The 12,313-nt window shown below is 40.4% G+C and overlaps 1 protein-coding gene across 1 annotated transcript in view; it reads left to right on the top strand.

Annotated features, from left to right (window-relative positions):
* Window positions 1-12,313, top strand: part of ANO2 (anoctamin 2) — a 154,156-nt gene that overhangs the window by 115,364 nt on the left and 26,479 nt on the right. Inside the window, 3 exon segments of the mRNA XM_079303102.1 lie at window positions 6,878-7,079; window positions 10,765-10,876; window positions 12,238-12,295. Of these exon segments, the coding sequence (XP_079159228.1) occupies window positions 6,878-7,079; window positions 10,765-10,876; window positions 12,238-12,295 (372 nt within the window).

Raw genomic sequence — 12,313 nt, 5'->3', positions numbered from 1 at the left:
ACATTATTGTATGAGAGGGACTGGGTGACAATCTCAATCTCTGGCTCCCTTGCTGGTTGTGCGGACCCTCCCTGCTGATCCCCATTATCTAGGTGCCTCGTTTTAATCTTAGATTTCCTAGTTCCCACAGGAGCAACTGCTGCTGGCTGTGGCTGCTCCTGTGATCCAGCTGGAACCTGGACAGATACAACATCTACGGGTTCCACTGCAGCACCATCTGACTCTCCCTCTTTAGGGCAGGGGGAGGGTTTCCCACCAGCTGGAGAAAAATACTCCTTCATCATCTGGCTATGCTCCTTCAACATCTGGCTATGCTCCTTCAACATTTGGCCTATATCCTTCACTAGAGCCCCCACCCACTCTGGGTGGCTCATTTCTGCAGTGGGCTGTGGGGCAGGGTTAGGCTCTGGGGCAGCATTCCTAGTCCCTGGGGCAGAGGCAGGTTCTGGGGCAACATCCCTAGTCCCAGGGGCAGAGGCAGGTTCTGGGACAGCATCATTAGTCCCTGCGGCAGAGGCAGGTTCTGGGGGAAAATCCCTAGTCCCTGGGGCAGAGGCAGGTTCTGGGACAACATCCCTAGTCCCTGGGGCAGGCTCTGGGGCAATATGCCTAGTGTCTGGGGCAGAGGCAGGTTCTGGGGCAATATCCCTAGTCCCTGGGGCAGGTATCAGAGTTGTTGTTCAAGCCAATATTCCCTTGTTTCTGAATGCTAAGTAGAACAGGCCTATCAGCAACACCAGCCACTGATTAATAACACTAGCAATTAAAGCAGATCTGAAATCCTTGAGAACCAGTGGGGTAGCCTCAAAAAACTGGGTGATGGGTTGGGAGAAAATTTCCCTTGCACTCGTTACCTCACAGTAAGTACTATTACTGAAATAACCCCAGAAACACGCAGTTAGAGTACGATAGCTCCGGATCCATGCAACCGCTTCCCAGAAAAAATTAAAAACCCATGAATTCCTGACATAATCAATCCACCAAATGAATCGGATAACAGCTACAGTAACTTTGGTGAGGGGGCCCATATTCAAATAAGGGTTTGCAAATGGGAGGGAGATGGCTGTGACCACATGGAACCCAAACCAGATTAAACCAGACAAATTATTGCCACTTAAGAGAGCTGTTATTCCTGTTTTAACTCTCAACTCAGTGCCCAGAGGCCCCACCGTTGGGTGCCAAAATCTGTCCTGGTTTGAAAGGACAGGTGCCTGCCAGTAAGGGGAGAAGTTTCCCTTTGAAATAGAGACTTTGGTTCCACTCCCCCCAAGTATTATAATTGTTTGAATCAAGGACTCTGAGGCAGAGATAAGGGAGTGGGAATAACAGCTCTTTTACTAATATATCTAACTGTACAAGCAGAAAACAATAGCAGTTGTTAAAATCACTAAAAGAACAGAATAGATAACTCGGTGTCAGTCCCTTTAGATGCAAGCACGTTGTCTCTGTGCTTAGTCCCAGTCCGGATCTGCCGAGGGCAGACGGGAACAGAGGCAGGAGGGGGTGGGGTGCAGCAGCAGCCATGCCAGTCTCGGGCGGAAACGGGCTGGAGCGGCGGCTCCTCGCTCACCGTGTGTGTCCAGGTGATCAGCTGTGTCTGCAGAGGCAGGAGGCTGGAACGGGGCAGATTCAGGGCAGGTGATCACAGAGGGTCTGGCTCTCCTGTGCTCCGTCCGCGTGGGCTGAAGATCCGGGCGTCCTGCTCCCAGCTCGCCGGAAAACACGAGTCACCTCCAGGAAGCCTCAGAGGCCCCTCTGGGAGCCGTTCCCACCCACCCCTTTTGTCTGGACCCATCAGATATCCTGGGTGTAGCCCGGCCAGCTCCATTGGCATGATAATGGGAAAAATTCTTTCAATTGACACAGTAATAGAAAAACACTCAACCCCCAACACCAGGTGAAATAAATCAGTTGCTGAGAAATATTTATCCAAGATACATTCAGGGATGGACTGTACAGTAGGTGAGAAAGATCATGGTCCACAGTCCTCCCTTGGGAACAAGAATTAGATGTGCAGGTCATCCTCTAAAGTGGGGACGCATTGTCCTAGTCAAAAGTCAAATTTCCAGCAACACAAACACATCATGAAGCTGCTGGACTTTGTAAACAGCACAGGATGGCCTGGCTAACAAACCCTAAATTACATGGTGAAGGATCCCATTATCCCTCTGGTTACAGTAATTACTGACTGAAAGCTTCTCTTCATATCTACAGCCACTATAAGGTGGCAATAAAATAGGCTTGTTTACACCATTGCTGTGCTTAACTTGGGAAACTCACTTGGTGCCTAAGTTATTGTAAGACACTTAAGTGTACTTCTAATTTACTAAAATTTGCATATACTGCACCAGATGTGCAGTGAAGATTTCATTTCTTTTGCTGACAATCAAATGCTCATCTTGAAGTTTATTTCTACATCCTTATAGATATGTTTATATATTTATGAAGATGAATGCATTGCATATTCAGAATATTTTCTGTACGTTGTAGATGTGTCATTTATGGATGTACTTGCAGCTTTTTGAGTGAGTTTACCATCCTGAGGCCATACTCAGTATTTGCTTTTTAGACAGAACCTCTAAGTGGCACTTGGAGTAGACCACACTGAGTCTGACTAAGCACACAGCCCTGATTTAGCTTTTACAAGTCATTCTTTTGCAGACAAGGTGCTTACATGTGCTCTTGACTTTCACCACATGTTTAAATCTCCCCTAAGCATGAGCTTAAAGTGCTTTCCTGACTCATAGTCTAGGTATTACCCTCCCTGCTTACTGTAACATCTCAGAGAGATTTATAAAGGGTTATTACCTACAGTTTGTGAGATGTAAAATGCAGAGCTCCAGTTCTTCAACTGCTGTTCATGACTAGTGGAACTAGGCTGACTTTCACCATCTGGCAAAGTGGACACAATGATTTTATTTTTGCAATATTTTGAGCATTATTTATATGTAAGTACCTACAGGAGACAACTTACAAACCATGCATGAAATTCAAGCCAACTCTTCATGAGGGAGAGCACGCTCTGCTATCCTACATGGATATTGCAATCTGCTCTTTACTGGATGGGATGTTTCCCTTTTTTCTGCTAGATTAGTTAAACAGGAATAGGAAAAATCAGACTGAAGTTTTGTTGTCAGTCTGTCCTTAATGGTCTTGTTAAGCTCTTATTATTATTACTCACACAGATTAATTATTTTAACTATTAGGCCTCAGTACAACATAAATAATAAAATCTTGAATTTGTGTGTGTATGCAGGAGTACTCAGACACAGACCTGCACACAAGTCATAGCAACTTCTAGTGCTGCAGAAGTGATTGTTGAATTTTTAATGTTACCTTTTCCAGGCCAAAAGTACCTGGTGTTCAAAATCTATAGGTGTTTTCCATGAAGATTTCTATGTTGCTGTAAAGTGATTCTGTTTTGTTCTGTCCCTCATTCCCTGAGCTTTACATACCATACTTTCCCTAGTGATTCTTGAAGCTGGTAATGGTTTTCTTGGTGTAAAATCTTCCCTTTTTATTTTTATTTTTCCCCTTAATCTCCATACTTCCCTTGTGTACTTCACTTTCGTGAATCCTCTTTCAAGAATTGTGTTGTGGATTTTTTCTTTCTTTCTGGCTTTTCCTCTGTCTGTATTAAGCTAGGCATGCTGTTTGTCTTGTTCAAAATGCAGATTGAAACAAACACTGTGTTCGCTTCTCTTGCCCAGTCTTACATCACCAAACAATTCCAAGGATTATTTCACACATATATGGATGCTTTAAAATCTGAGCACAGTCCTTTTGTTGTACACAAAGCCTCATTGGACTGCAGAGGGGGCAGAAGATCCAAGTTTGATCTAAGCAATGCATTTTGCGGATATTGTAGAAAAGAAGTTCACAAGTTTTATTTTTGCAGGGTGACATCAATGGTAGCAGATTTGGGCTCTGCTGGGCATCTAAAATTTTTTGTTGAGGGTGATTAACAGTAACACATCACAATTTATAAACCCCATATTTAGAAGGCACATGTTAAGGCAGAGATTTCTGAGTTGGTGACAAAGACCCTGGTAGTGTTGGAAGAGAGCAGGGTGGCATGGAGCAGTGCATCACTGGGGCTTTTCTTTGTTTGGCTCAGTCAGAGGAAGGAAGAAAATCAATTTGTGTCAAGGCAGAAGAGTACAGCCTCTTCCACCCTATTCTCACTCACATGGTGTAATACTTGACTCTAGAATAGCCCTACTGGGGAGGCAGAGAACTATCTGGACATTAAATTGTTATTCTACTTGGATGAAGGTAGCAGCCTAGCCCACGGGGTTTTATAGCTTCCTTCTCAGATCCAGTTTGCTTTCCTGTTTGTCTTCATTCATACCAGGCTCAGTAGGTGACCTTTCCTGCAGCCAATTTTCACATCTGTTTCTAAGCAGTTCAGTCCTGGACAGACTAGTTCAGCTATTCAGGGAGGAAGCTGCCATAACAGGGGGGAGAATGGCCAAAAGGAATGTTGGCAATGACAACAAACCCCAAAGTGGGCACCTGAACAAATGGTGGCCTGCCTGATCAGGAATTTGGGCAGAAGAGGCATTTTCAGGAATGAGAGAAATGCTGTGAAGATACAGGAACCATTCCCCCTCAGTGACTGTCTGGGGAGTGAGAACTATGCTCACAGTCACTGTGCAGTCCTACAGGCCCTCCTCAATTTTCTCTTCTTGCTGGATGCACAGATAATGAAGACTCCTAAAGGAGTGTTTTTCCATCTGTGTCTAAGCAGATGTTTAAAAACAGCTGAGTTTAAAAACAGCTGAGCAACTGAGAGTTTCTGAAGCCCTGGTGCTTTTGCAAAGCAAATATTTTTGTTCTTTAAGCAAATAAAACATTTTTTTCCCAGTAACTTTGTATACCTTGCTAGGGCACTGCATGGATTGAAAAATCTGCTACTCTCTAATCCTCCAGTAACATTCCTCAGGGCAAGGGGTTCCTAAAATTCTTTGGTCAAGTTCAAGAGCTTGCTATTGAACTTTCAAGGCCTGAAATTTCCTCTTTCTCTATTTAGTGAGGACTATCCCTGATTCTTCTTCCTGTGCTGTTAAGATATCATTCCTAAGTGAAAATTTGTGATGGGAAGAGGTGTGTGTGGAGACTCAGGGATCTCATCAGCTCCAGAACAAGGCATCCAATTTCTGATTTTCCTTGTCCACCACCATAGTGAAAAAATTGCAAAGAAATCCACAGGGAAAAGAAACAGGAAGAGAGTTTTAGGAAGATGATTAAGAAGAAGGAATCTGTGACTCAGATTAAGAAAAAGGAGCTTAAGGTGTCTGTAGAGGTGGAAGGCAAAGTAAATTAATACCAGGTGGTGCTGTTTTGTTTTCTTTCTTTATTGGGGATTTTAGTCTCTACTCTAGTGATTGTAATGAGGAAGCAAGGAAAAAAGTTATGGTCCTTGTGTTCCTGCACCCCTTCTGTCACAGCAAGGTAGTTCAGCATGAATGAGATTTTTTTTGGGGGGGGGGGGGTTGGTTCATTTGGTAGGTAAGTCAAAACAAAAATAGATATAAAACCTAGAAATGTTTCCTTGACACAATGAAAACTACAAAACCAAAGGAAAGAATATTTCATGTAATTTGAAAATTTTCATTTAAAATATTTCAGGTTCATGCTTTTATAATTCACCTACATTTTGTTTAAAATTAATAAAACAGTTCTTTAAAAAGTAAAACTTCCTTAAATCCACATTTTGAATCTGGGCCCCTAGGTGAACTTTATTAACTGCAGTAGTCTAATTTTTCACATTGAGGTAATCTCTTTCATCTGAGGATCTCAAGATGTTTTACCTAAAATATTGAATGTACACTAGAAATCTTGCTAAAGGCAAAAATGAAAGGGGAAAATGTGCCTTCTCTCACATTTGTGTTGTAATGATGAAAATTGTTTTATTTATTTTTTTCATTGTGGATTGGTTTAGATTTTTTTTTTTTTTTTTTTTTTTTTTAACCAGAATACCACAACCCTGTGAAATTCAGTTTCTTCTTGTGGGAACTTGACCTTAAGTAGCAGGGCAAACTTTCCTCATCTCATGGGTCAAAGCCAGCCCATGAAGGATGCCAGGGATACCAAGTGATTTCTGGGACACAAAAGTAAAATGAAGCCCTAACAACCCTGTTTAGGTCAGTCTTAAAGAAATAACAACAGGGAAAATTTTTTATTCTTTAATTTGTAAGTTGGCACTTCTACTGTGCACAGGTGAAGCTGTTTCAGCCATTTACCTGACAACACATAAATATAGGTCCTTGAGTCCAAGCGTCTGAATCTATAGCGAGGTAAAGGACCTTATTTAATTCTTGCTTTGGAATCCAAAATGTCCAAATTTCACTGCATGCATGGATGATGTGTGTAGTTTTAGTCAGAATGGACATGTCCATCCTCAGGAATCCATGGAATCAGTATAAAGAATCACAAATTTGGGTTGAAAGGGACTTTAAAGGTTATCTAATTCTAACTCCCCACTGGGGCAGAGATGCCACTTACTGGATGAGGACACTCAGGGCCCCATCCTGCCTGGCCTTGGACACTTCCAGGGATCCAGGGTCAGCCACAGCTTCTCTGGGGAACCTGCGCCAGGGCCTCACCACCCTCACAGAGAACAATTTCCTCCTGAAATCTAACAAAAAATCTCCTCTTTTGTTTAAAAACCATCCTCTCTTTTCCTACCATAACCTACTGATGTAAAAAGTCACTTATAATTTGATCACCTGCATATTATCACCTTGCAGTAAGAACCAATTGGCTTTGATGCCAATCCATGGAGCACACCCAACCTCCCATGGAGCACACCCAACCTCCCAGCCAAACCTTGTGTTTCCAAGGTGGATTGACCCATATGCTCCTCTGTTTGCAGGTCATGCTGACGTTTGCAGCCGTGTTTGGTGTCATTGTGTACCGGATCACGACGGCAGCGGCTCTGTCCTTCAGCACAAATGAGACAACCAGGTCCAATGTCCGAGTGACCGTGACTGCCACTGCTGTCATAATTAACCTCGTGGTGGTCCTCATCCTCGATGAAATTTATGGAGCTGTGGCCAAGTGGCTGACAGAAATCGGTAAAACCGCCTTGCCACCTTCCTCATAAATCCGTGGATTGACACCAGAGGATGCAAGGAGGTCCAGGAGGAGTATTGCCTCCTGGAGAGGGCCAGTGAAATATTCAGGCCTGTTAGGTACCTCTTGACTGCTAAGAGCTGCAGAAAGTCAGTGGGTTGCTTCAAAAATGTTGATGGCTCACAAAATTACACTGATGTTGAAAGTTTTAACCATTTTCTTGCTACTCAAATGGTTTTTTTGTTCCATTCTAGGGGTAAGTCTGAGATGGACATTTTATTAATGATTTCCATTGCAGTTAGTGGTTGGACTTTCAAATTTTATTTTAGACATCAAAATATTGTTGCAAGCCTGGCTATTTATTTATTTTGAAGGGCAGTGACTCCTTTGACTGCTATAGAGGTTTAGGCCTAAAGTATTGATTTGTAATATACATTACATTAGACTAAAGATGTTTACTGATAGGGATTTAGGCTGGGGTTTTGTTTTATTATATAAATTAGACCAAGGATGTTGATTGATGGTGCCTTTACATGAGATTACTCTTAAGACTTCTGTTTCTTCTCAATTTTTCAGACTCTTTTAAAGTCACAAATGAAATCATCTCTTTCAGTCCTATTTTTGGAAGAACATTACAGACTACAGCTTTGCAGTTGTTAGAGGTCCAATCCTGAATTTTGAAAGCGTGGTCCTGTTAGTTTAGATTAAGTTCCTAAAGTATTTGAAATAAATGAAGACAAAGCAAATTGCCATTTTAATGGGTTAATTTGTTTGTTTATTTCTGTTTTGCATCAGGCATTGGGCAGATTGTTACAGGGTTACACAAATGGACTCTGTTCTAGTGGCATAAATGAACTAATTTATGAACTGTCTGGGCCAAAATTGTACCCAGATTTTCAGCTTTCACATAAGTGACAGGCTGCTAATTGTGTGTGACCTGATCAATCCTGTTCACTGCACCTGCCCAGGTAAAAAAGAACACAAATGTTAAGGAATGATCCAGCTGTGTGGAAAGAGTAGGAAAAGATGAAGATGAGACTACTCCAGCAGCTTCTAGGCAGGAGCTAGGAAGTGCTAGGTACTGCTATGGACTCTCTTTGGGAAGTATAGGAGGAAAATATCTCCCTTTGAAATGTGCACCAGGTTGAACTGTGAAAGAAAAAATTTCTTACTTGCCGATTATTGTCACTTTGCATTTAATTCTAATCCTGTTTTTATTACGGTAGAATTCCTAATCAACCATCAGATGTTTTGTTTAAGAAGGATGTTGTCAGAATAATCTCTAGTGCTACAAATTACATGAGTTACAAAGTTCACTCAGGCAGTTTTCTCCAGCGCTAGGCTCAGATGCCAAATGTAATCAAAATGTTTTAAAAAATTACAATTCATGCATGCTGATAAATGCTACTTAACTTGTGAACTCTCGTCTTGCTGAGAGGAGAAAAACATACTCAATTCTCTTGTCACGCTGCACTTAATCCACAAGCTGAAGAACACACTTGTTGGGCTGAAGGAGTAGCTCTTGACAGCTTAAGTTCCTATTCCAACCCCAAGTACACTTGAAACTCTGTTCAGGTGAAAAATGCATCTGTAAGCACAAGAATAGCACTGATAGCAATTGTTTTAATCATGGGATCACAGTAATGCATATGGCTCAGTACCTCCTCAATCTATGCCTGGAGGAAAAGAGAGGAGTTTTGTTGTTATCAATACAGAGAGCTCATACAGAATGGAGCAGGATTCCTCTGGGCCCAGCAGAGTGGGGCACTGGTGTCCTTGACTCCAGATGAGATCAGCCAGAGGGCAGATGGTATCCTTCTATTCCAGGAAGAATAGATCACCTTCAGTAATCAGGTGGTGCCAGACAAGATTTACATCTCACTTGTAACCCAGAATCACAGGATGGTTTGGGTTGGAAGGGATCTTAAAGCTCCTCTCGTTCCAAGCCCCTACTATGGCAGGGACACCTTCCACTATCCCAGGTTACTCTGAGCCCCATCCATCCTGGAGCATTTCCAGGGATCCAGGGACAGCCACAGCTTCTCTGGGCAGCCTGTGCCAGGGCCTCACCACCCTCACAGGGAGGAATTGACTGAGGCCAAGGAAGAGCCAGTGGAACAGGGACAAAATCAAGACTACTCATGTACTACTCATACTACCCTTGCAAAGGCAGCAGCTCCTTCAGAGACCTAAGATCATTCCACCCTTAGCTCATCTCATCCTCCACCTGCAAAGCTCCAGCTGCCCAATTTTGGCATAACAACCCAGCACTGAGTGTTTCATTTTTTTGGCATGAGGGAGTTTTTCTCTAATGCACCTATTCTGGCTGAATGCATTTCTCAGGCAGCACACCCGAGGAGCTGGAGAGCAAATTCTACACATGCCTCTACAGCTATGGTATAGGATGTCTGAGGGAGCCTCTGGGACCATATATGGTGTACAAATGTTCATCCAGAGGCTGAGCTCATCCTTGGGGGGGTTCTCTGTAAGCAAAGTTTAGGATTTTTCTCCCTCAAATGAAAAGCTGCACTTCCATTATTCAATATTCCTGCTGCCCTGAGCTTTTGTCTTGCAGGTCTATTCAGTGTGTGGGATCTCCTACAAATTGTTTGAAGGTTTAATTAAGCTTTTTTATACATATTGGCAGGTTATGCCCTAGGGCTCATCAGGTTGGGCACTGATCTTTTATGAAAATGTTATTGAAAGTGTCACAGACAAAGCCAGGCAGTGACGGCTCATTAAGCTTTTCTATTCCTTTAGTGCTAAAATTTTCTCACTGTTTCTTTAAGAAAAACACCCCAAAACATGAGCAAACAAAACACTCAAACTGTGCCCAAAACAAAACTTTTAATGAAGTCCTTTAGCCAGAGCTCTAGACCTCCTTATTATTCCACACTTTTTTTTGTGCCACAGAAATTCAGCCAAGAATGATGAACTTAATTATAAAATTATCTTCTTTCACATTAAGTACAGCTCAGAATGAGCAGAGAAACACAAGAGTTTCACTCATATAAAATCTTTAAAAAGGATCTTGCTATGAGTTTGAAAAGTCTCTGTCCTATACCTGTGTTTTCTCCTGCCAGAAAATTTTCACAGAAATTGAAAATAAATCTGTGAACATAGTAGTGAATACTGAAAATATTTAAACAAAGAAATCTTGTAATACAGAACATATATAGTGATTTGTTAGCAAAACTATGGCTCTATTTTGCACTTACTTCACTTAATACCTCATTAAAAATTTATTTAGACTTGTGTTTAGCATCAACCATATCAACAATCTCACCACAGAAAAGAAGGCTTGTGAACTACAAGTTAAGGATGCCTTTAAAGTGTTTTTTTCTGGTTGAAAGTCTTTGTACTTTCAGCATTTCTCAGTTGAGAATATGAGTATTTTTTTGCTTTAGTTGTGTAGCTGTGTGACTGATCTACTCATGTATGTTAATATTCATATATACAGCAAAGTAATTTACAGTGCTTTTGCCATGTGGAATTGAATATCTCTGGAAATCAGGACTCAGTGACAGACCTAGTGGCTTTGGTACAAATTAGAGGTACAGAAGAAAAATTAATATAAGCCTGAAGTTTGAAGCCTGGTTTGTTCTTTTTGTGTGTGTTTGGGGATTCAGCGATTTTTATATTCTTGATGATTCAGTTCTCTGGTTTACTTTTTTTTTTTTTCCCCAGAAATACCAAAAACAGAGAAAACTTTTGAGGAGAGACTGATTTTGAAGGCATTCCTACTGAAGTTTGTGAATTCTTATGCATCAATTTTTTATGTTGCCTTTTTTAAAGGAAGGTAGGATAATATCCTTTATATGTATATATATTTCTGTATATACATTTTTATTTATGTGTCTGTATTAGTGGATCTGTGTTTAAAAACGGGCACAAAGGCCTGGGACTGATCATCTTTGCCAGCTCTGGAAAAATGTCATTGACAGGGTTATCTAAAGTTAATAATTCATTTTAATTTAAAAAAAAAACTCTTGTTTTTGTAATGAATGGTGCTTACAGGCCTGAACTTTCCACAGTTTAGCAAATTTTTCAGTGAAGCATCATTCAGCAAAGAAAGGTCTTCCTGTTTTATTTAAAATTACAGAACTCTTTTTTTCTATTACTTTCTCATTATTTTGCATTATTCTTCCATATCAAATTAAGAAACAGTTACAGTCAACTGGCAAATGAAGTGATTGACCAAAAAGCTAATTCAGCTGTCCTGCTAAATAAGTGTGACTTCCTATGGGCTCAGAATCCTTGTCTTCCCAGTCATCCACATACTTTTGAATGGGAAGCTTAAAATCATTCTTTGCTAAAACCTTGGCCAAAAAAAAAAAAAAAAAAAAAAAAGAAAAGAAAAAGAAAAGAAAAGAAAAGAAAAGAAAAGAAAAGAAAAGAAAAGAAAAGAAAAGAAAAGAAAAGAAAAGAAAAGAAAAGAAAAGAAAAGAAAAGAAAAGAAAAGAAAAGAAAAGAAAAGAAAAGAAAAAGAAAAGAAAAGAAAAAAAAAAGTTTAAAACATTCTCTGAATTCAGTTTCCTACCATTTTGCTCTTCCTTTTGGGGACTGTAAAGTTTGCTAATCTTTGCTCTTCACTAATCATATCCAGCATTTTTCATTTGAGGATTAATGACACTTTTTGCCAGCACTTGCAAATATTGTAAGACACCAATGAAAAAAAGTCAACAAAATCTCTGTTTTTTGACAATATTTTGTGTTGTATGGTTAGAATAAGGTCAATATCATTGCTTCTCCTGATGTAGCCAGAAGAGTGTTGGTTGTGCATAGATGTGTAAATAATTCCATTCAGGGCATTATTCACATGTAAATGAATATGAATTGGAATATGTGTCCCCATCTCTAATCAAGAGAGGAGGTTTATTACTATATTGTTTTAATATTTTATTAAAATTACTTTGTCCAGATGTAGTTGAAAACCATTTGTAGAGGTCTATTGCTTTGAAATAATCAAAGCTGAATAGGTGCTGAGCCCTTGAAAACTCATGTTGAAGAAGCTACTTCTGAAATATTTTGGCTAACACAAGTAAATAATCTTGATTTCAAAGTTAACTCCTTTTTTGGTGTTTTTATATTAAATCATGGTGGGAAAATTAGCTTACTTTTCTCTTTTTATACTAGTTTATGTATTTTTATTGCTTTCAGGTTTGTTGGCCGACCTGGTCGTTATGTGTATGTGTTTGAAGGTTATCGGATGGAAGAGGTAGGTACAGATGAAATT

This window comes from Erithacus rubecula, assembly GCF_903797595.1.
Source record: "Erithacus rubecula genome assembly, chromosome: 4".
NCBI classification, from domain to species: domain Eukaryota; kingdom Metazoa; phylum Chordata; class Aves; order Passeriformes; family Muscicapidae; genus Erithacus; species Erithacus rubecula.
Note: the sequence above shows the minus strand (reverse complement) of the source record. Positions and strands in the feature narration are given on the sequence as shown.